At 64.0% G+C, this 22,842-nt stretch overlaps 2 protein-coding genes across 7 annotated transcripts in view; one reads left to right on the top strand and one right to left on the bottom strand.

Moving 5' to 3' along the window:
• Nucleotides 1-18,513, top strand: part of RRBP1 (ribosome binding protein 1) — a 50,538-nt gene extending 32,025 nt beyond the window's left edge. Inside the window, exons 3-24 of one of the 6 annotated variants that reach the window (XM_058287598.2) lie at nt 501-649; nt 1,403-1,525; nt 5,251-5,403; nt 5,944-6,062; nt 7,063-7,216; nt 7,864-8,002; nt 9,624-9,802; nt 9,923-9,957; nt 11,324-11,414; nt 11,814-11,906; nt 12,615-12,707; nt 12,802-12,885; nt 13,018-13,107; nt 13,591-13,683; nt 14,067-14,138; nt 14,549-14,644; nt 15,022-15,105; nt 16,165-16,272; nt 16,855-16,938; nt 17,143-17,241; nt 17,585-17,728; nt 18,019-18,513. In XM_058287598.2, coding sequence (XP_058143581.1) covers nt 501-649; nt 1,403-1,525; nt 5,251-5,403; nt 5,944-6,062; nt 7,063-7,216; nt 7,864-8,002; nt 9,624-9,802; nt 9,923-9,957; nt 11,324-11,414; nt 11,814-11,906; nt 12,615-12,707; nt 12,802-12,885; nt 13,018-13,107; nt 13,591-13,683; nt 14,067-14,138; nt 14,549-14,644; nt 15,022-15,105; nt 16,165-16,272; nt 16,855-16,938; nt 17,143-17,241; nt 17,585-17,728; nt 18,019-18,057 — 2,321 coding nt within the window. In that variant the 3' untranslated portion in view covers nt 18,058-18,513. Of the gene's footprint in view, nt 1-500; nt 650-1,402; nt 1,526-5,250; nt 5,404-5,943; nt 6,063-7,062; nt 7,217-7,863; nt 8,003-9,623; nt 9,803-9,922; nt 9,958-11,323; nt 11,415-11,813; nt 11,907-12,614; nt 12,708-12,801; nt 12,886-13,017; nt 13,108-13,590; nt 13,684-14,066; nt 14,139-14,548; nt 14,645-15,021; nt 15,106-16,164; nt 16,273-16,854; nt 16,939-17,142; nt 17,242-17,584; nt 17,733-18,018 lie in introns of all 6 variants that reach the window. The other 5 variants (XM_058287599.2, XM_058287600.2, XM_058287603.2 and 2 more) reach the window with 5 other exon arrangements.
• A 3,981-nt stretch (nt 18,514-22,494) lies between these two features.
• The window catches only part of DSTN (destrin, actin depolymerizing factor), a 39,014-nt gene continuing 38,666 nt past the window's right edge, over nt 22,495-22,842 (bottom strand). The window contains exon 4 of the mRNA XM_004472393.5: nt 22,495-22,785. Coding sequence (XP_004472450.1) covers nt 22,676-22,785 — 110 coding nt within the window. The 3' untranslated portion in view covers nt 22,495-22,675. The remainder of the gene's footprint in view (nt 22,786-22,842) is intronic.

Raw genomic sequence — 22,842 nt, 5'->3', positions numbered from 1 at the left:
CCTGCCCAGCACAGTGGGAACCTGTGCTGGACGTGGCTGTGCCGGATACTGTCTCCTTCCTCGGGGGCCACAGGGAGCCGTGGCAGCCTTGGAGGAGCGACCTTTTGCCTCCTTGCCTTCCCCATGGCTGCTGACGAGTGACTGTGGGGTTTGAGCCCGTGGTGAATCTGCTGTGCTGGTCAGCGGGGGCCCACGGGGCTGGTCACTGGCGGGGGGTCCCTCCCTGAGCCCTGCGGTTAGCTGGAAGAAGGAAGGAAGGAATTAAAGAGCCTTGAGGGAAGCGCCCTGCTTAATTCTGCCCAGGGCTGTTGTTGATAAAAACAAGGGATGGCATCCCAGGCCCAGGGAGAGCCACTTGGCTGCTTGGGCTTTCTCAGTTCTCTGAGAGATCCTGCGCTCCCCAGGCCGGACGGGCGACCTCGGCCTCGACCCGGGCAGCTGGATGGAGCTCTCCCTCCCAGCCCTGTCGCCTGTCAGCCCCACCCCTCGTGTCTCCGCAGCGGCCCTGGATCCCGACAGCCCCCTCTGCCTGCCCTACAAGACACTGGTCTCGGCGGTGGGAAGCATGGCGTTCACCGAGGGCGAGGCCCAGCGGCTCATCGAGATCCTGTCGGAGAAGGGCGGCCTCCTCCAGGACACCTGGCACAAGGTGGGCCCCTGCCCCTCCAGGCCCGCCACCCGCCTCGCCCTGAGGCCGCGTGGGGCCCGCTGCTGGGGTGGGGCCAGCTGCTGGGGTGCAGCCAGCAACGGGCTCTGGGGTGCAGCTGGCTCACAGTCCGAGCACAGGTGCAGGAGGGAGGTACAGGGTCCCCCTTCAGGTGCAAGGAGCCCTCGGAGGGCCCAAGCCCCTTGCACTGCCAGGGCCATGCTGGGCTGCTGGCGAGCGGGCTGCGTGCCGCCCCCTGCCCCAGGACAAGCCCCGTGGCACGTTTGCGTGCTGCTTAATCAGACTTGGGATTTCAGGTGCTTGTGCCAGAGTCTGCCCTGCAGTGGTTAGAGATGGGGGTCCTGAGAGCCGACTCCCCACTGGCCTTGCTGAGGGGACACACGCAGTGCCCAGTGGCAGCTGTCCCAGGAGAGCCTCGCTCCAAACAGTGGGTGGGGGGACCCCTGGGCGGGCGCTGGAGGATATCAGAAACAACCCCCTACCCTGGGGAGAGAGCCAGGGCTGACCCCAGGGCGGCGCCACCCCCCCACCGCACCCACAGCCGCCATGCCCAACCTGGGCCCACCCTGAAGCGACGGCAGGTGCACCCGGGGAGGAGTCGTGTTCCTGAACGCCCCAGGGGTCCCTGGCAGCGTGGGAGGCTGAGGCAAGAGTACCCTGCTCCCCCACACCAGGCCCTGCCAGTCTGCCCGGGGCGCCTGCTGCCCGGTTACCTAGTTCCTCCGGCTTTTCCAGGCCACACAGAAGGGCGACCCCGTGGCCATCCTGAAGCGCCAGCTGGAAGAGAAGGAGAAGCTGCTGGCCACGGAGCAGGAGGACGCGGCTGCGGCCAAGAGCAAACTGAGGGAGCTCAATAAGGTAGGGCTGGCGGGGATCGGGGCCAGGGTGGGGGGGAGGGAGGGGGCAGGTCACCGGGGGCGGGGCTGCGCTGAGACCCCAAGTGGCAGCTCCCAGCTCCCCACGGCGGTCACTGGCCAGGGCCCGCCTGGCACACACATGCCTCCAGAAGACGTCTACCCCCAGGGGAGTGCCCGGGTCTGCAGGGTAGGGCCTTAGCTGGAGCCAGCAGCTTCCGTCCTTGGGGCGTGAACGCGCATTGGGTAGGGGGTGGGGGGGACTCGCTCTTGCTGGTGGCTCCGCCGTGACAGGAGGATAGCACAGCTGACCCACTGTGGCATTCGTAAGAAGTGGGAGCAGAAACCCGTGGCAGGGGTGAGGGGCTGCTGCTCTCCCCTTCCCTCTCATTGGGGTGACATCCTGCCGGACTCCCTAGCCCGTCCTCAGCGAATGACGAGCGGCCACAGTTTGGGTTGGCAGAAGCATCCCCTCACCCACTCAGCTGCCATGGCTGGGCATTGCGCAGGCTGTGCCGATGGGCGGCAGGGCCCAGTGCCCCTGCCGCCCCGAGGTCACATGCCCGGCAGTCAGCCTGTGGGGACAGTGCCTGGGGCGCCCCCCCCACACGCCCCCCGCCTACTCCTTGCGGCAGGGAGACCCGCTCACCGTAGCCGTGGTCATAAGGAGTGTGGCCGCCTGGCCTCCGCCCTCCACGCCAGGGGACAGCTCCCCTGTGGGCAGCAGGCAGGCACAGAGGAGCCTCTGGATGGTCGCTCTTTGTGACCACTGTCCCCAGGACAAGAGGAGAAACAGACTGCGTCTCCAGGGCCCTTTCAGAGCCCATATTGTGTCCACGGGGCTACTGCCGGACCTCCAGACCCATCCTTGCCCGGCCTGCCCCATCCTCATTCTTGGTTCAGTGCTCCCAGGAGGGGAGCCGATGTGGCTTGAGCAGTTGAGCACCTGCTTCCCACATGGGCGTCCAGGCTCGGTTACTGGTGCCTCCTAGAAACAATCACCTCGGGAGCTGATGTGGCTCAGTGGTTGGGTGCTGGCTTCCCACACGTGAGGTCCAGGGTTCAGTCCCTAGGCCCGGTATCTCACTCCACAGAAAGAAGAGACCTTAAAAAAAGAGAAGGCTCCCAGGAGCAACTGCATGGCTCCTCCTGGTCCCGTGCTCGGGGACCACATGCTGCAGAGCGGAACGACCACTGTTCAGGGCCTGTGCCCAGAGGCACAGCTGTACGCCGCTGGCTTAGAGTCTGCTGTCCCGTGCTCTTTCTAAACAAACTGAGAAATCCCTGGGGAAATGGCCCCAGAAGAAAGCTCCACTAGAGGTCATGGAGTGAGCGTGTATATGCTTTACTTCTTTTAGGAGGTACTGGGGATTGAACCCAGAACCTCGTACACGCAAAGCAGGTGCTCGACCCGAGCGCCACCTGCTCTATGGGCGTCAGCTTTCACCGGGCTGGTTAGCACTCAGGCCTGCCCCGTTGAGGCAGCCTCCCTGGTGACTGGTCGGCCTGCCTCTTCCCAGTTGTTGGGGTCTCCGACCCCCCAAGGGAAAGGCGGCAGGTGTGAGGCCCCTGGACCTGCCGCTCGGGCTCTCACCCGCCGCCCAGACGCCTCTCAGCAGGAGGTCTGTGGTAAGGTCCCCACGCCTGAGCACTTCCGCCCCCATGTTGGGGCAGGGGACGCCCCCTGGCTCCGTGAAATCCCCAGGGGCAGATCTTCCCTTCTCGCCCTCCAGGATGCCAGGCCTGGTGCTGTGAGGCGAGCGGGAATTTCAAGTGGGGTTTTGAGGTGCGTCCAGCCAGGGCAGACACCCCCTTCTCTGGAACTTGGGGGAGTCCTCTGGGGCTCTCAGGTGCACGCCTGGTCCTCTAGGACCCTCTTTGAACTCCAGTGGCACCCCCAGCTCCCCTCGCCCTTGCCCTGCCCTCTTTGCCCTGCTCTCCCCTGCACCCCATCTGCACGCATGTGCTGTACCTTTTCTTGCTCTGTGGGCCTCCCCTCTTCCCACAGACTCGGGTGCATTCCTGGCTTGCCTTATTCTCCCCATCCTTGAAGACCCAGTTCAGTCCCCCTGGTCTGGAAGCTTTGGCGCCCCCGGTTTCCTCTCTCAGCACATTGGCCACCGCTAGGCCTGTGCCTCCTCGTGGCGGCCGCCCGTCCCACCAGGCCCTGGGAAGCACCCGCTGCCCTCCACCTGAGTGCCCGGGAGCCACACCGCCCCGCGGCTCCTCGCCTCTCGCGCCGCGCCTTGCGCTCCTAGGCGGCTCCGTGCCCTCAGTTCAGCTTTTAGCCATTCTCCTTCCTTGTGCTTCTGGGACGTGTGGGCATTTGGGCCCAGCAGCCCTGGGAGAGTTTCGAGCAGAATCTCTGCGCTCTTTTCATTCTCGTGTCGCTCCTCCTGGCCCAGCGCCGCTGAGGAAGTAAGTTCTCAAAAATGTGCAAGTCCCTCTCGCCCCGTGCCCCCAGGAGACCACGGGAGCAATCGGAGCGGCACTTTAGGGTTTCCTCTGCCCTCGTGGAGGCGTTTTCATGTCATAAAAGGGGTTTGCTGGATTCTTCTCTTGGGGCCCAGGGCGTGGTCCAGCCCCGAGATCGGTGGATCTGTGACTCACCCGCGTGGGATCCCAAGGCGAGCTCGGCCACAGGGCTGTTTTGGGCCCTGTCACAGGAGCTGGTGGGCTCTGCCCGGCCTCCTGGGGTCCCTGAGGCCCACGATGGGTTGCGAGGAGTCTCCGCTCCAGGCCACGCACCAGCAGTGCGGCAGCCCAAGGCACAGACCTTCTGGAAAAAGTTCTTCCCAGCTTTCGTCTGCCTGTCTTCAGGGCCTGTGCCCCCTCGTGCCTGGGCCTTCGGTCACTGAGGCGGAGGGCGGGCGGGATCCGTGCTACGGGAGGCGGGCAGCCTCAGGAGTGCACCCGGTGGGACCCCTCAGCATGGGCAGCACCCGAGAGCACAGGGCATCATGTGCGCCGGGCCTCATCACCCCGCCTGGTCAGACACCCCCAGTGCCCCCCGGGGATGCTGCTTAAAGTTGGTGTGACCCTCGTGCCTGGGTTAGGCCTTGCACAGGCCAGGGGAGGCCTGGGATCCCGAGCTCTTGGAAGAACAAGCCACGGAGGGCTTGGCACCAAAGAAAGGCCATCCTTCCTCTGCCCTTAAAACGCCCAGGGGAAAGGAAGGGTTCGTCCTGTAGGCTCGAGGCCTCCCCAGCTTCCAGCACCTTGGCCTGGGCCGAGAGGGTTTCCCCACTTCCTGGCCCGTTGCCTGGGGCTAAGGGGCAGGGCCCTGGGTTTTCTGGGAGGTGGGCTCTGGTCCCCCAGGCCAGCCCGGGGCTCACGGCACGCAGGTGCCAGCCTGGCGGAGGAGCACTGGCCGGGAACGCCCTCCCCCAGGGGCTGGTCCTGCCGACCCTTCCTTCCATCATCACCATCATCATGCTTCCCTTGGTGTCCATCCGTTGGCTTTCTGGGATGACCCTGCCACCCCTCTGCCATAGCCAGCCCTTCCCACCCTCCACTCTGCACCTGCCTGAGGCACTGGCCACCCAGAGCAGTGCTCCCAGGGCTGAGGTGGGCCTGACGGGCGCTGGGGTGGGCATCCAGGTGGCCAGCTCTGTGCTCCAGCCCTCTCCCAGCCCGGGCTGCCCTGCTTTGTGACGACCTGCCTGGCCCCTGCCCTCCGCCCCCACCCCGTGTCCTAACCGGGCCCTGGCCCCACTGCTGTCCTCCCAGGAGCTGGCGGCGGAGAAGGCCAAGGCGACAGCCGGCGAGGCCAAGGTGAAGAAGCAGCTCGTGGCACGGGAGCAGGAGATCGCGGCCGTGCAGGCGCGCATGCAGGCCAGCTACCGCGAGCACGTCAAGGAGGTGCAGCAGCTCCAGGGCAAGGTGGGCAGGGCCACAGGGGGGCAGGACTGAGCCCCCGGGACGGAGAGAGCCACCAACCAGAGCGGCTCCCAGAGGCTCAGCATAGCAGGAAGCCCAGGAGGCCCGTGGGGGCCGCTGCAGGGTTTCGGAGGGCCGGGCCCTGTTCCACGTGGCCCAGCGGGGTCGGGCAGCCCCTTTTGTGCATTTTAACGTCAACAGCCAGGAAGACATACACATCCTCAAGAGCCTGTTCTCAGGTGGCCAAGTTCACGGCCTCCCGTGGACCTGGAGTCACTCAGGCTCTTCTCCGCACAGAGGTTGGGAGGAGCACACAGCCCTGCCCGGCTGGCCTCTCTCAGCTGAGGCCTGCTCAGCTGTGTGCCCGCCGCTCGTCTCAGGAGGGTGGAGGAACGAAGCGCGGGCCGTAGCCGTGGCCCTGGTGTGGCGGGTGCTTGATCTCAGAGCAGGTGCCGGGTGGCCTCGGAGGTCCCCGTGGGTTCTCTTTGTGAGGCCTCCCAGAGGCCGAGGGGAGCTCTGACGTCCCCATCAATGAATTTGCAGGTCCGCACTCTTCAGGAGCAGCTGGAGAACGGCCCCAACACGCAGCTGGCCCGCCTGCAGCAGGAGAACTCCATCCTCAGGGATGCCTTGAACCAGGCCACGAGCCAGGTGGAGAGCAAGTAAGCCGGCACCTCCTGTCCAGCAGAAGTGGGCCACCCCCTGGGCCCCGAGCCCGAGCAGGGCGGCCCGCGGCATCCCGGGAGGCTGTGGCCGCAGGCTCTGGTTTTCCTGCTGACCCGCAGTGGGGGCCGCAGTACCCCCCCACTCTGAGGAGGCCTCTGCGTTCCCTTTCGCCCCCTACTTCTTTGACTTCTCTTGGTTGAGTCCTCGGCCTGGGGCGCCCTGCACGGACTCATGGGGTTCTGCCTTGTCTGTGGGCCTCCCCACGCCGAGGACTGACTAAGGCGCAAAGTACCGCCCCCTCTGGTCCCCTCGCTGACGTCAGCAGGGTCCTCCCGGTGAGGGGCCTCACTCGGGGGCCGCCTGGCCCGCGGTGAGGGTGAGCGGCCGTGGGTCTGGAGCCGGGCCTGGTCTTGGCTCTAGCAGCCAGCGGCACCTTGTCACGTCCCCCCAGCTGAAGGGTTTCGCGCCACCCGCGTTTCCTTTCCCTCGAGTCCCAGTCTGTGGCTCCTGAGCGTCCCTGGGGTTCTGAGCCCCAGCTTTGGAGGCACAGCACTGAAGGGTGCGATTTGGAGGGCCGCAGCGCCCACGCCTCCGGGTCCTGCCCTGCTGCCCCCACCCCCCGGGCTGGCCTGTGGACAGGGTGCGGGGCCCCTGCCGCCTGCTCCGTCTTCCTCCTGCATTTCAGACGCTTCTGGGAGGGCCCTGTGGGCTCTGAGAGCACATTTTGCCCTTTGCCTTCTCTGGCCCGTGTGCCACGCTGGTGAAACGACGTCCTCACCGGACACACCCCGGACCCCACCGGCTGGGTAGTGCTCCGCGGCTTTGGTGATGGCTGCAGTAGCAGCTCTGAGCCTTGGGCAGCCATCTGTGAAGGAGCAGGTCCCCAGAGGAAAGCCACAGACCACCAGCGGGTCCCCAGGGACAGCTCTTGGGCTGGCGTGAGCCGACACGGTCCCTCTTCTGCCCGTCAGTCGGGGGCTGGTGACTGTCTTGCAGGCAGAACGCGGAGCTGGCTAAGCTCCGGCAGGAGCTCAGCAAGGCCACCAAGGAGCTCACGGAGAAGACGGAAGCCACCCGGCAGGAGGAGCAGCAGCGGAAGGCTCTGGAAGCCAAGGCAGCCGCCTTCGAGAAGCAGGTCCTGCAGCTGCAGGTGAGGCGGGGCATATACCCCTGTGCCTGTGCATGGCACCCCTGTTCCCCTCCATGCCTGTCTGTGAGCGGGAAGGCCAGGGCCTGTGCGGCCACACTCTTCCCAGCTGAGGCTGTGACAGTGGGAGATGCGGGCCAGGCTGGCCCTGGGACCGTTGGCCTTGGCCTCGTTGTAACAGCTGTGGCTGGGTTTAGCAGGTGCTTTCTGTGTGCTCAGTGTTGTCCTGAGCACTTGCTGGGCATTGACTTGGTGAGTTCTCAGCGGAACCCTGTGACATCAGCGCTTTTATCTGCATCTTATCTGTAAGGAAATTGGAGGCACAGACAAGTTAAGCAGCTGGCCCGGGGTCAGGGCCTGGACCGTGGCAGAGGCAGGACTTGAACCCCAGAGCGTGCTCTTGCTCCTGGGCTCCAGCTAGTAGGAGCCCGCCCAGCCCAGTGGCCTCAGGCCTCCAGGCCGGGTGCCTGCTGCCTTCTCCCGGCTGCACGGCCTGGAAGCTTTCGTGGATGGGCCTAGAGTGCTCACAGCTCTCTCTGCTCAGGGTGGGGGCAGGGGCCTGTAAGAGCTCTCTGTGCCGCCCTGACTTGGGCTGCCTGAGGCTGCGGCCTGCTTCCAAGCCCTCACGCCCCCGTTCCTCTCCTCCCCAGACATCTCACAAGGAGAGCGAGGAGGCCCTGCAGAAGCGCCTGGACGAGGTCAGCAGGGAGCTCTGCCGCTCCCAGACCAGCCACGCCAGTCTCCGGGCCGATGCCGAGAAGGCTCAGGAGCAACAGCAGCAGCTGGCAGGTGGGGGCGGGGACCGCCTGAGCTGGGCGAGCCCCAGGGCAGCGTTGGGAACCCGCCTCGGCCCTGCGTCTGTCGGGACAGGCCGGAGGCGCAGGGGCAGGTGGCAGGGATCGAGCGCACTGGGCGTGGGCTGGCGGGAGCAACCAGCTCCTGGGCCGGTGAGCAGGGGAGGAGAGCCACAAGGCCCGGGCCCCCTGCAGTCCACATGGTGGTGGGGCAAGTAGGGGGCTGCACCCGAGGCCACCGCCGGCCCTCGCTGGCCTCGAGCTTGTGCCAGGCCTTCCCTGCCCCGTCCTGACCTGGCAGGAGGCCGAGCAGGCACGGCGGTCGGGGGCCTCTGGTCGGCCTGCTCACAGGCCAGCTCCGGGGGAGGAAGCTGGTGGCACCAGGGTCCCTGAGGAGGAGGGGAGAGCCAGCGGTGGAGCTGGATGACCTGCTCCCTAGTGTCTCTGAGTGGCTCTGTGTGGCCAGCACCTTTGGGGCACGGGGCACTTGGCAGGAAGCCTTTCACGCATCCCAGCTCTGCGGAGTCCCAGCCGGCAGGGCCTGGAGAGGGGTCTGCAGGCTGCGCCCGTGAAAGGCCCGGCCCTCTGGTGTCACTGCTCAGCTCTGCCTTTGTGGTGCCAGAGCAACCGCCAGCCGGTCTGTGAATTAACAGGCCTGGCTGTGTCCCAGTAAAGCCTTATTTACAGGGGCAGGCAGCGGGCTGGACTTGCCCCCGGGGCTGTAGCTGGCTGACCCCCACCTAGGGGGCCGCGTGCAGCTTCAGACTGAGGAGCTGGGAGGCCCCTGAGGCAGGAGGGGGTTAGCCCCGTGTTAGAGGGGGCGACCAGGTCAGAGTCCCTGGGCTGGGAGGGAACTTGATACAAACCGGAAGCAAGGCCAGTGAGCAGCGGCGCACACGGGGCGGGGAAGGGCACCTGGGCACATGAAGGCGTCAGGGAGGACGCAGACCGGACGGGCAGGAGCCCAGAAAGACCAGGGGCGAGGCGCTGGCTGGGGGCGGGGGCGGGGGCCTGGGCCAGGAGCCCCAGAGCGGGGTGAGGAGAGGGGGCGGCGGCAGCGGAGGTGGGACAAGAGAGCAGAGCCGGGCCAAGGCTGGGACGGGCCGCCCTTCCAGGGGCCTCCTTAGGGCTTTTTGGGGGGGCTGGCAGGCAGCTGAGCCTGCGGCTGGGGGTGGCAGCTCCTGAACGTGCCGTGACCTTAGAGCCATGGGCTGCCAGGGGTCCCCTGGGTGGGGGCACAGGCAGGCCCTCGGGGCACTGAGACCAGGGTGGGGCAGGAGGCTTGGCCAGCAGGCCCCACAGTCACTTTCTGAAGAATCCTGGCCGGGTCACCCCTGCCCCAGTTGCCAGAGGCTTTGACTCTTCAGGAGCTCGTGTGGAATTCCCCCTTAGCCCTCCACCCTTTCTTCCCGGGGCTCTGAGGGCCTTTCGTCCCCTGTAACCCGGGAGGAAGCCTGGGGTGGGCGTTGCCGGCAGCTGAGGATAGGCCCCTGAGTCAGGCTGTGGTCAGTGTGGCCGTGGCGCTCGGGGGCGGGGCTTGTGCCCTGCGGGGTGGACGTGGGTGCCACACATGTGCTGAGAGGCCTACCTGACTCTCCCTCCGTCTCCTGCAACAGAGCTGCACAGCAAGTTGCAGTCCTCCGAAGCAGAGGTGCAGAGCAAACGTGAGGAGCTGAGCGGCCTCCACGGGCAGCTCTCCGAGGCCAAGACCGAGAATGCCCAGCTCGCGGAGAGGATCCGGTCCATCGAGGCCCTGCTGGAGGCGGGCCAGGCCCGGGACGCCCAGGACGCCCAGGTCAGCCAGCGCGCCCCCCAGGGCTGATGGGAGGAGTGGGCCGCGGCAGGCGGGCTCCCCTGGCGAGCAGCGGCGGGAGGCGAGACTCGCGGCGACAGTGAGCTTTCCATCTCATTCCAGGCCAGCCGAGCGGAGGCCGAGCAGCAGCAGGCCCGGTAAGCTGGCGGAGCAGAGGCCGGGGCTTCTGCCCTGGGCTCAGCCCTGGGCTGCTGGGGGCCGGGCCTTGGCGAAGAGCGCCTGGGAGGAGCCAGAGCCCCTGTCCTTTGACTCTGTCCCTGCAGGGGCTTAGAGAGCAGGGGACAGGCCTGGGAAGGGAGGAAGCTGTCTTGCCCACAGCTCCTCGCCCACTCTCGAGGCGCCAAGACGCCTCTCCCCGCTGAGGAAAGGACCTTGGCAGGGGTGAGCTGCCCTTCTCCTCACGCCTGGCATCCCCCCATCTCCCAACGGGGAGGACCAGGTGGTCGGAAGGTTCTAGACGTCTTTACGAGGCAGCCATTTTAGGGGCAAGTCGAGAAATCAAATAGGAAAACCTGCCGCAAGACCAGCCTTGAGAATGTGGGGTGCCACCCAGGGTTTTTGGCGGGACCCCCAGCAGGGCTCCCCCTGGCTGTGCCTTCACTGCCCGAGAAGGGCCAGTGCGCCCCAGGGTGATTCTCTCACCACCACCGACCCAGCCTGCCGTTGAGGCCCATTGAGGCAGCGCTGCGGGGTGGGCCTGTGAGGGGAGGCGGGTGGGCCACCCCGGGGGAACACCAGGCCCTCGGCCGGGGTTGCTGCGCGTCCTGTCCCGCGTGGCTCCGGGGCCTTCCCGTCTTCCTGCAAGAGGTGCCATGGGGGGCCGGCTCTGCAGGAGACAGCACAGTACTAGCCCGCGGCCCCTCGCCTGCTGGCCGATGCCCTCCCAGCCAGGGAAGACGCAGGGAAGGGCGGGGCCGCCACGGCGCAGACCTCCCGGCGCTGGGCCGCCCCTGAGACTGGGCTGAGGGGAGCAGCCCTTGGGTCTTGCGGGAGTTTGGTTTGGGGCAGACTCAAGATGGTGTCTTTGGTACTTGGGGGGAAGTCGGGGACCCATGGGAGCTGCCAGGGGAAGGGTGCCAAGTCTGGACGGGTCAGAGGGCAGCACCCGATGGGTCTTCAGCTCGGGAGTGGGAAGGCCCAGCCTGTCTCTTGAGGGTCGGGGCCCGGCACGTTCTGGGCCACAGGGCAGGGCCAGGTCTGGCAGGAGCAGGTCACTGGATGGCAGAGCTCAGGTCAGAAGAAGAAAGGGCATTCTGGAAACCGCTCTGTACTGGCTGCAGCGCCCCCGCTTGTCGGGCCCCAGCACTAGCTAGTCCTGGTGGAAACCTCGGGGCCGCCCTCCTGCCCCTTGCACTGTGGACTGAGCGGGAGGAGGGGTTGGGGGTGAGCTGCATGGCGCCCCCGAAGCTCGTGCCCTGCAGGGTGGATGTGGGGGGCAGACCCTGGCAGGGGCCTGCAGACCAGCAGCATCCAAGCAGGGCCGTGACCCACCATCTTCGGCAGCTTCAGGGAGCTGGAGCGTCAGGTGTCGTCCCTGGAGAAGGAAGCCACCGAGCTCAGGGAGGCCGTGGAGCAGCAGAGAGTCAAGAACAACGTGAGCGTGTGGGCGGGTGGGGAGGAGCTGGGCGCGGGCGGCCGAGCCAGCGGGGAAGGGCACCTTCAAGCCACCGGAAGCCTCCTGAGCCTGCGCTGGGCTAGACGGCCAAGGGGCTCGGCTGGAGTCCATGCCGTCCTCTGGGGTTGCCAGCGTGCCCATGTGCGTGCATGCGTGTGGCAGGGGTTCCACCAAAAGCCCCAGGCCGACTCCCTCTTGCTGGTGCAAGCAGGGGGCTCTGGACCAGCAGCGGCGGCCCGCGGGGGGTGGGCTCGAGGGCCTCCGTCGGGCCCCCTGCGCCCGCCTGGCCAGGGCCGGCCGAGGGGCTCTGCCGTGCCGTCCGGCCTCCGTGAAGCCACACGGGGCCCTTCGATCCTCATCCTTGGCTCCTACCCCCAGGACCTCCGAGAAAAGAACTGGAAGGCCATGGAGGCGCTGGCATCGGCCGAGAGAGCCTGCGAGGAAAAGCTGCGGTCCCTGACCCAGGCCAAGGTCAGCGTCTGCGTCCTTCAGCAGCCCCTACCAGCGGCGCCCAGAGCTGCTTGCCAGGCACCTCCCGTGCCAGGCGCCCGTGACCCCTCCGTCCCCCTCCCTCCTCCTCCTTACCCCCTCTCCTCCTCCTCACTCCCCTTCCTCCTAACCTCCCCACCCCCCTCCTTTCGCTTCTCCTGAAGATGAGAAGTGCCCCCTCGCCTGGGCAGCTTTCCTGGCCTTCTGCCCCAGGCGCACAGCCCAGCGCCAACCCCCGGGCAGCAGCCTCAGCCTCTGTGCCGTGGGCTCCTGGCTGCCTGGGCCTTTCTGAGTGGGCCCGGGGCACCATCTGCGTGCTCTTTCGTGGGGTTTTCGTCCTGTGGCACTTGGTGGCTCAGCCTGCTGGAGGCAGGTTCCTGTGAGACTTTGCCCAGCCGCCCCCGGGAGCCTCTGCTCAGGGTGGGGAGAGGGCTGTGGCACTGCCCAGGCGGTTTCCGTCCCGTGCTGCCGCCTTCTGTGACTGGCACGGCCCTGGCTCGGCCCAGCTCAGGCTCCAGCATCACTTCTGGACGAGACGCGCTGGCCGGCCCCCAGGGACCCCGAGCAGAGCGCCCTGGCCACTCCCATTCTCACCCGCCAAGTGGAGTGGGGTGGGCGCTGCCTGGGGCTGCCTGCGCCCGCACCCAGTCAGCCCGGCTGAGCACCGCCTGCTCCCTCACCCTCCTGCAGGAAGAGTCAGAAAAGCAGCTCAGCCTGACGGAGGCCCAGAGCAGAGAAGCCCTGTGCACGCTGCTCCCCGAGCTCTCCACCACCTCGCAGCAGGTAGGGGCTGCTGCCTGCAGGACTGGGAGGGTCGGCCGCCACCCGCCCGCCCAGCACAGCCTCACCCGGCCCCACCTTGCTCGTTGTGTTGCAGAATTACACCGAATGGCTGCAGGAGCTCAAAGAGAAGGGCCCCACGCTGCGCAGGCAGCCAGCGGCCGACACAGAGCCCTCGGCGGTGAGCAGGGCCCCTCGGGCCTCCGGCTGCTCCCCCCTGGGGTGCCCCCGTGGGAGGGGAGCCGGCCTGGAGCTGCTTCAGGGCACCCGTGAGGAAGCCTGAGCCTCAGCTGCCACGCGCTCTCGCCCTCAGGACCTGGCCTCCAAGCTGCGGGAGGCTGAGGAGACCCAGGGCACATTGCAGGCCGAGTGTGACCAGTACCGCGCCATCCTGGCTGAGACGGTGAGCGGGAGCTGGGCCCTCACGCGGAGGTCGGGGCATCCACCGCCTCCAAGCTGAGGAGAGGGTTGAGGTGAAGGTGTGGAGCTGGCCCCTGGCGTCCCCCATTGGAGACCCCTGGTTACAGCCAGGCTCAAGTGGGCAGGCCCGGGAAGGAAGCGGGGCGCACTCAGCTCCCTGCCAGAGGGAGCCCCCCTTCCACGTGACGCAGACGAGCCCAGCGCCGGTGGCAGAGCCTGGCCACTACGAGTCCTAAGTGTGTCTCTCAGGGCACAGACCTCATCCCCACTCGTGGCCTTGCAACCAGCGTTTGTACACTGCCCCGGGGTCTCCATTCCGGGGCCATGGCCCCTTGCTCTCTGCCACGCAGCGTGGGCCCAAACAAAATCAGAGCAGCCAGGGAGACGGAGGGGCAAGGGATGGCGAGGAGCTGGGCCTCGCGGCCCGGCTTGCGCCCCTCTGCTCAGTGGCCCCTGCCTGCCCCAGGAGGGAATGCTCAAGGACCTGCAGAAGAGCGTGGAAGAGGAGGAGCTGGTGTGGAAGGCCAAAGTGAGCGCCACAGAGGAGGAGCTCCAGAAGGTACTCCCGCCCTCCTCCCTCAACCGAACCGAGGCTTAACCGCAGACAGACAGATGGCAAGTCTCGTCAGCTCCAGGGGGAGCGCCGGGATCTTCTCGGTCGCTTGCGAGACCCAAGTCAGGGCTGGTGGTTTTGCGGAGATGCTGCGTGAAGGGCGATTGCAGGACGATCGCTGAGCGCCGTCTCGAGAAGCCCGTTCCACCCCCTGCCCAGGGAGCGGCCCTGGGGGCCGGGCACGGCCTGGGCTTCCCGGGACTCCGGGCCGCCGAGGAAGCTTAGCCCCCACCCCTCAGCCCCAGGGTGGTGGGTAGGGGCTTGGGGCTGCAGCGGGGAAGCCGCCTGTCAGGGCTGGGCGTTGATGGAGCCTCTGTCTTGCTTTGAAGTCCCGGGTCACCGTGAAACATCTCGAAGAGGTGGTGGAGAAGCTGAGGGGAGAACTGGAGAGTTCAGACCAGGTGTGTGCTCGCGCTGGAGCCCGTCCAATGCTTTCCCCTCAGGGCCACGCGGCGTCAGCAGCCATCGCCTGCCACGCCGGGCCACCCGCGGCCTGCTGTCCTCCAGGGAGGCTGGACGGCTGCCCCCACCCCGCCCCCTGGCGCCCCCGGGGCATATGCCCATGGCCTTGGCACAGTCGGCCCGGGCCCGTAGGGGGAGGCCCCGTGGGCTGCTTTGCCGGTAAATCTAAGACGGCCTCTGCCCAGGGCTCCGAGGTCTGAGAAGCCGCCGGGCCCCCGGGCTGGCGGCCCCTCCCCTCGGGTTGCCTCCCCTGAGCCGCTCCTTGTCAGCCTCCCCTTGGGTTCCGGCCCTGACCTCTGGTGGTCCCTGCTGCTGGCCAGCGGCCGCTGAGGTCCGCGTGTGTGTCAAGGTGAGGGACCACACCTCGCACTTGGAGGCCGAGCTGGAGAAGCACATGGCGGCGGCCAGCGCCGAGTGCCAGAGCTACGCGCAGGAGGTGGCGGGGGTGAGTAGCCCCCGGGCTCAGACCCTAGGGCCCAGCTGCGTGCATCGAGCACGGCGCAGTCACCTCCTTAGGATGCTCTGCCTGCTGCCGCGACACCATTTCTGGCGGGGAAGGGATTTAAGTCCCTGCTATTTTTTTTTTTTTTATTGTTTAGAAATGTGAAGCCCCCGATTCTAGTTTAAGCCCAGGCTTCTGGCCTCTTCTCGTAAGAGGCAGTGGGTAACCTCGCGTGGAATCCCGAGGCAAGGCGGCAGCAAAGACGCCTGTCCCCTGCCTGCCGCTGGGCCTTCCCCAGGGGCTCTGAGTAACGGGGGCTGGGGCGAGGGTCAGGGCCCGGCTCCCAGTGACAGCTCCTCTGCCTCTCTCCTTCCCCCAAGTTGAGGCAGCTTCTCCTAGAATCTCAGTCTCAGCTGGAAGCAGCCAAGAGCGAAGCCCAGAAGCAAAGCGACGAGCTTGCCCTGGTAGGTGCACTTGTGCCCCCTGGGGCCTGGGTGTGGCTAATTGGCGTCCTGTCTTGATGTTGGTTGCAGGGAACACGGGGGGGGTCAGCTTCCATCCCACCTGGCATCAAGGGCCTAGTCCAGGCAGCGCAGGCTCAGTCCGGAGCCCAGGGCGGTGCCCCCGGGGGCTCAGGGGAGCCGCGGGTGGCCCGAGTCCTCCGCAAGTGCCAGCTCCTCGAGAGCAGGGTACAGGCAGGGGCCTCGCCGCTGTGTGTTCCACAGACTGTAAAAGTCTTGCCTTAGTTGCCAGCACTGCGGAAGCGGGGACCGTTGATGCAGCTGTCTGCTGCTGGCCCACTCGCCCCGAGGACGGCCGCTGCAGCAATGTCTGCCCTGCACTGGGCGCTGCTTCTGGAAGGTGGTGCGTCTGCCCGAGCCTTCCTCCCACAGCCGGGAGCGGCTCTGCCAGGCCGTGAGGCTAGCTCAAGCCGCTCTGGGCAGCGGGCCCCAGGGACATGGAGGAAACTTCCTGGAGTTTCTCCTGTGCTTTGGGGGGCTGCTGGAGGGAAGGGCATGCAGGGGGCCAGGTCCACCTTGGCGCTGCTCTTCCAGGCACCCATGTCTCCTGGCAGCACCCCAAGGACAGAGCCAGGGCCTCGCCCAGGCCTCGTTTGGACTGGCCCCTGTGCCCAGGTGCCTTGGGCAGGTGGCTGCCGCTCCTGCTTCGAGGTTCAGTGGCCTGTCAAGCATCCCCAGCCCCAGTGCAAGGCTCAGAGGCAGGGAGGTGGCCTTGTTAGGCTGGGCCGTCATGTCATAGTATTTTCTAGGCCCTTCCAGAAGGGCCTGAATGGTAGTGGACTCTGGAGCAAAGAGCCCCAGGGTGCCTTGCCTGTGCATTCGTGGGCTCCGAGTTGCTGTGGCCGTCAGGCGGGCTCTTGCCCCAGGGGCCCTCGCCACGGGGCGGGGACTTAGACCCAGGTCCCTGCCGGGAGCCGCAGCTGCGCCTTGTGATGGGGCGACGCCTGCACAGCGGCACGTGCAGCGCCCAGTCATGTGTTCGCACAAAACCCTCCGTTTCAGGTCAGGCAGCAGTTGAGTGAGATGAAGAGCCACGTAGAGGATGGTGACGTAGCTGGGCCCCTGGCTGCCTCCCCAGAGGCCCCCCCATCCGAGCAGGACCCCGCAGAGGTTAGGGCGGAGCGGGTCCCCAGAGGCCTGGCACTGACCCCCTGCCCGGGACTGGAGTGAGGGCAACAGGGCTGCTTCCCGCTCCCACCACCTCCCCTCCCCTCAGAGGAGGGGTCACTGGCTCCAGAAAGCCGCCAAACACAGGAAAGGGCCCCTGAGCAGCCGCCGCGGGCGGGCGGGGGGGCGCTGCAGGGATGGCCACCGAGGGACAGCCAGGCCTGTCGCATCCTGCCCAAAGTGTTAACCCCAGTAACTGCCCCAGAGCTGTCACCAGGGGTGGGGCTGTCGCGGTGGGTGTAGGACTGGCTGGGGGCCTCGGGTCCCCCCCTTACCCAAGGGTCTCACTATGCGCCTGAGCCAAGGGAGTCCCCACCGGCTTCTGTGCCCAAGGGGTTGCCACCTTCAGAGCAGCCGAAAGGAAGGGGGCTGTGGAGCTGGGGTGACACCCCCAGCTCAGCCTCGGGGGCAGAGGGAGCCAGGGCAGCTGGAGGGCAGGCCCCGGGGGCTTGGCTGCCGGGGGACCTGGGCTCCCAGGAGGGCCTTGGCCGGGTCCCCGAGCATGTCTGTGCCGTTTCCACACAGCTGAAGACACAGCTGGAGCGCACAGAAGCCATCCTGGAGGACGAGCAGCGGCGGCGGCAGCGGCTCACGGCCGAGTTCGAGGAGGTGAGGCTGCCCGGTGACCCCCGCCCCCGTTCCCGCGGACCCATCCCGGCCCCTCACGCACTGGCTGCCTGGGCTGTGTGGCCTTCTGCCCCCGGCTAGAGCTGCGCAGGGGCTACTGAGGGGCCCGGCTCGGCCTGGCTGGAGCAGCTCTGCCGCTGTGGCTGTGGCAGCTCTCGGCCGCTCACCCTTTCTGTCTCTGACAAGGCCCAGAGCTCCGCGTGCCGCCTACAGGAAGAGCTAGAGAACCTGCGCACGGCCGCCCCCCTGGCGTCTTCAGAGGCCGAGGAGGCCGCAGAGCTGAAGGTAGGCCGCGGGGGCTGGCACGGAGTGGAGTGGGGCACGGGGCGGCTGCCAGGCTCTCGCCCCTCTTGCCTCTCAGCACCCACCTCCTGCTGTCAGACCAGGAGTGGGTGGGAAGGGGCCAGTTGTGAGGCCCCCCGGGCAGGGGACGGGTGTACCCCCCTTCCAGTGCTCCCAGAAAGGCTGCCTGCTGGCCAACACGTGCGCACGGAGCACAGGGCTTCTCCGCCCCGCCGCTGCCGGCCGGGTGGCCAAGTGCACCCCCCTCATAACTTGGGGTTCTTGCTGAGGGCCCTCCTGCCAAGGTGACGTGAAGGCTGATCCCCTCCCACCTTGTTGCCCACAGGAGAGACTGGAGAAAGAGAAGAAGTTGACGAGCGACCTGGGCCGTGCCGCCACCAAGCTGCAAGAGCTTTTAAAGACAACCCAGGAGCAGCTGGCCAAGGAGAAGGACACCGTGACGCAGCTGCAGGCGCAGCTGGCCAAAGCAGTGAGTGCGTGCGGGCAGCAGGCTGGGATCAGAGTGGCTCCACTCGCCGTGGCCCCCTCTGCAGGGCTCCTCCTCAGGGAGCAAAGCTGCTGCCACCCCCCCAGCTCCCTCTGCAGGGCTCCTTTTTCTCCAGCCCCAGGTGTCAGCTCTGGTTCCCCAAACCCACTGTGCCAGCCCAGGGTTCTCTCTGGGGTGCCTGGAGGACCTGAAAAGCTGGGGGTGGGGGTGCCCTGTGGGCAGGGCCACCAGCGTGGGCCTGAGGCTCTAACTGAACCCTCCTTGGTTTGCAGGGGGACAGTAGCAGCTCACAGGAGGGCACCTCTGTCTGAGTCTCCTCCAGGGAGAAAGAAGTTACTGTTCAACGTACCAAAATGCCTTACACATTCCTTACAAACCACCCAACCGACCCAGCGTTATCCAGGCCCAACTTCTGGCAGCTCCGCGTGAGAAGCCATCAGAGACAAGCCTCTTAGAGCCACAGAAATCAATCTTCCAGACCCCCAGTTTGTACAAGAACCTTTGTACCGTTTGATAAACACTATTCCCCGGGACCAGCCCTGGACCCGCACCGAGCAGCCGCCAAAGCCCTCCTCGCCTCGTGAACAGAGCCCGGGCTGCGCGGGGAGGCCGCGGGAGGCCGCGGGAGGCCGGGCCGGGCTCTGGATCTGTCAGTGCAATGGCGGGGGGCGGCGGGGGCGCCTCCCAGCAGCGCCCGGGACGGAGGTGCCCCTGGATGTTCATGCCATTAAAGCCAGCGTCGCCGCGCCGCCTCGTCTCCTGCTAGAGCGCAAGCCTGGTTCTTGGTTTCCTGGAATTTTGGGGACCAGCAGCTTTTGTCTGGGGGGGGGGGGCAAACTCACTGCTTCCTTTGGGACCCCGGCTCACACCCCCCCCCAGCAGGGCCAGGCAGGCTGAATGCAGTCCCCACTTGGGAGAGCTGAGGGTGCCAAGGGCGGGCGGCAGGTGGCCTCGGGTGCTGCGAACAAGGGGTCTCTGTCCCTGGGGCCCAAGGTGTCGTGTGGATGGGGTTCTGAGTGTGCACCAGAATCTTGGTGCTTAAGCAGAAGAGGGCTTTAGAGGCAGCTGGGGAGGGCAGGGGGTCTGGGAGGACAGCTGTGGGGTGGGGACAAGGCCTGCCGAGGCCTCACGGGGGCTTTCAGCGAGGGGAGACCACACCATTACCCATTTTCTAGAACTGTTCAGGGGAGGGCAAAAAGTGACGGTCCTGGGAAGTGAACACCATGGTTCCCAGCGAGGAGGCGGCGACCAATGAACCCCCCCCCCCACATACCCGGCTCTGCGTGGTCCTCGCAGGACGCGAGGGCACCTCTCACCCACTGCGGAGCCCCCCACACAAGTACCAGGGACTCCTGATAAAGCACAAGGCAGGCTCCAGACCTGACGCTCGGGCAGCTGGGGGGCTGGTACAGAAAGCTTAGTTTTGGGGGGAATCTGGTCACAAATGACGGGCCCCTTGACTCTGGCCATCACGCTGTGCCTCCCATGTGCCCTGTGGGGATGCAGCCGAGCTGGGGGGCGGTGCTCAGGGGGGAGGTGCTCAGTGGGGAGATGCCTCCCCGTCCTGCCCACAGGCAGCCTCAGGCAAGTTCAGGAGTTCGGGCCGAGTGGGTGGGAAGACCAGTAGGGGCGCAGCCCCAGGACTGGGCGGCGGAGGGACCCCAGGCCTTTGCTCACAGGCAAGGGGCGAGCCCCCCAGGAAAACACAGAGGCAGCCATCCCTGGGAGGTTATTCCAAGAGGCTGCTGGGGCCTCCGTGGTGTCCCCTCCCACTGCCTGGCCCTGGGCCGCCCCGAGGGCTGTGGCGCTCACTGCGGTGAGGGAAACGGTGCAGCCACTGCCACCTGCTCACAGGAAGGCTGCCTTCTAGGCCTGGCTTGTGGCCCTGGGGCTACCGCCCCCACGCCCCCAGCTCTAGTCCACTCCCAGCCCACCTGAGTGGAAGAGGCAGGTTCACAGGAACCTCCAGGGCTGTACAGCCCACACCCCTCAGACAGAGGGGCACCCTCTGGCCATCTGCGCTCACACCCCCACCCCCCCCAGACACACACACACACACACACACACACACACACCACCCCCACCCCCGCGTGCCTGGCAGGTAGTGGAGAAAGGGAGTGGTGCAGGACGCAGTGGCAGGGCACTGGTGACCGATGGGATGGGGAAAAAAAGCGAGGTTTTAAGACACAGCGAGGCCGAGGCACCCTTGCTGAGCGGCTTCAGCTTGATCCAATGGGAGCTCAGAGCCCCAGGAAGCAGTCCTGGCAAGGAATGAGACCACACCTCAGAATCCCAGGTACTAGGAATGAAGCAGAACTCTCCAGAGAGGTGGCAGGGACGGCTCAGAACCAGAAGCCTGGAGACCCAAGGGGCTGCCAAGGAGCCGTGGGACCCTAGTTAAGTCTTGCCGCCTCTCTGGGCTGGACACTGCCGGCTGTTGGAGGCTCCGAGTCTCCTCCCAGTGGCCCTTCTGGGCCTGTCAGCCAGTAATACCGCTGTGTGCCTTGGGCAGAGCCCAAACCCAGAGGTTCTGGAGAGCTCTGGCCTTGCCCCACAGAACGGGTTCTTCAAGCTCTGGCTTCCTTCCATTGACACCCCAACTCCTGGAACCGCATATCACGCCCCCTAGAGGGAGGAACCAGCCACAGCACTGGCCCTTCCAGACCTCATCTAGAACCCGGTTTGGAACTGGTTGGCCTCACTGAGCAATGCCTCAAGTCATGAGAAAGTGCAGTGTGCCAGGAGCATATCCAGGCCCCAGTGGTTCAGTGGGCAGGGAGCTGGTCAGGAAACCAAAGCTTTACTTCCCGCACCTGGCCCAGCTAGCACGCTCTTGACTAAGCCTAATTCTGTTATTCAAGTCATTGTGTTCAGTTTACTCAATATTCTCTAAGAAACAAACTTCCTAGGCAAGTTCTGACTGAATTTGTTAGCAGTGGCTTTAGGTACTTGCTTCTGTCTCAGGGCAAGAGAGTCAAGAGAGGAATCCCACCACAGCGTTCCCCACACATTTTGTGAAAAAGAAAATGTTTTCTGGAAGCACAGTATTACTGCTCAGCAGTGTCAGCCAAGGTCAAAAGCCCTAATTTTGCATCAGAATCATCTGGAGTGCTAGTTAAATACATTCTTAGGCCCCAACGCAGGAATCCAGTAACTTTTCCTCAAAAACCATCCTCGGTAAAGATATAACTACTACCATCTTCCCAATTTTTGGAATAAGAGTGAGCTGTTGGGAGACTTCCATTACATCACCTCCCGTGTATTGTTTGAAATCCACACCATGGGCCTGCACACCTCACGCACACTCAGAAGCCTGCATGGCATCAACAAGGGGTGGCCACTCTTCACAAGCTGAAGCCTCAGAAACGTCTTTTTTTATTTCAAAACTTCTTGACCCGAATACCTGGCTCCATCTACAGGGTTGATTCTTGAGCAGGGCAGCCTTGGGCTCAGGCCACTGCTCTGGAGGCCTGTTTAAATCCAGTCATTAAAATCACTGCTTTGCAATTAAGAAAAAAAATTCAGGATGAAAGAATGCCAAGCAGCTTATCAGTAAACCAGTAGTCAGCACTATTTTCTAGATGATTCTGAAAGAGATATTCTGACTAAAGTATGATGACATTTGCCTCCCAAATAAATGAGCGAAAAGATAAAAAGCATGGCATTTGGATAAACATTTGGTATAAGAAAGATTCCCAACTTTGACACCATCTTTCTCATCCCATTTGTCAGAAATACCCCAAACCATGATTTACCCTCACCCCAGAGGGAAGGCAAAATCTCCTTTATCCCAGATTCACGCATGAATAATTACACAAGAGGTAAATTAAAAATGCTTCCTTTATTACATAAAGCCAGTACTGCTACTTCTAAGTTCAACTGTTTGTGCATCTCTATATTGTTCAGTGTTAGCCTGTGATGTTCCAGACAATCACCTCAAAGTGCCATCAGGTAGGTGCTTGTGTGAGCGTGAAATGTCACACTTGCTTCCCATTTCACACACAGTCAACAAGCTGCTCTAGGAAATTTAGAAGTTTTCCCAGGTGCCAAAGTAAACACTTGCTTAATGTTACCCCCCACCCCAAGGGACTGTACCAGAAGCAGCAAAGTTTTGAAGGAGGCACAATTCATGCTCTCATGGGTGTCCCTGTCTACCTAGTTAACCACGCCTGTCACAATGGAGCCCTAACTTGCATCATAAGCCAACCAGCTGTTGCAGGTATTCCATTTTCCTGAGGACACACCATGATTTCCAAGATGCAAGGTCACACTATCCGGCAGCTTCCCAGCTAGCACCTGGGGAGTTCGGACACAGGGGGCTGCTTCCTGGATTCCCACTGTGTGCTCAAAATGGTGCTCTGCAAGATCAGCGTTTACTATGAGTGGAGGCAATTTTGAGGCAGTTGCCATTACACATTTGGTAGAATTAAAGGCTGTCTGACTTAATCTTACCACAGTTAGTGTATTAGTACTACTAAATCTGGTGAGGAGAATTATTTTCCATTAGTTAAGCTCAAGAAAGGATAAAAAATTTGGGTCAAAATTATAACCAGATTATGATCAAATTTTCCAAGCAAAATACACAAAGGAACTGCTAAGGTTCAAGAGAGAATAATGCTCTTCATACGGCCTTGTACTGTTTTGTGAACTGCATCATGAAAAATCCTAAGCTTAACAATAATCTTCACAAGCCAACTCATTGAAATGGGAATTTGGCCAATAAGAATTTAATTTCACACCAATGAAACTTCAGATTTTAGATTTATTTAGGGCCATTTGCACATGTTTATAGAATATTTAGTTTGCTCTAGAAGATGACAAGACAGCTCTCCCCAGTGAGACCCTGGCCTAAGTATATTTGCTTTACTTATATAGCAAGAAGATAACATTAAACATGGAAGCTTTTGATTTGTGGCACTGAATGACGATCTACACTGGGCATCCTTCAAAAGCTACAATTAAGGATCCACCTAGCTTCTCAGCAATACAAGCCCGATTGAGGTCTTCTGGCCCATTTGCTTGACATTCGTGTTTTATGCCTAGGAAGGAAAAACAAATTCTATTTAGAATTATGGCAGTAGCTAGCTATTGCTCTA

The sequence above is a fragment of the Dasypus novemcinctus genome, chromosome 24, assembly GCF_030445035.2.
Source record: "Dasypus novemcinctus isolate mDasNov1 chromosome 24, mDasNov1.1.hap2, whole genome shotgun sequence".
Lineage (NCBI taxonomy): Eukaryota > Metazoa > Chordata > Mammalia > Cingulata > Dasypodidae > Dasypus > Dasypus novemcinctus.
This window is presented reverse-complemented; position numbering and strand designations above follow the sequence as displayed.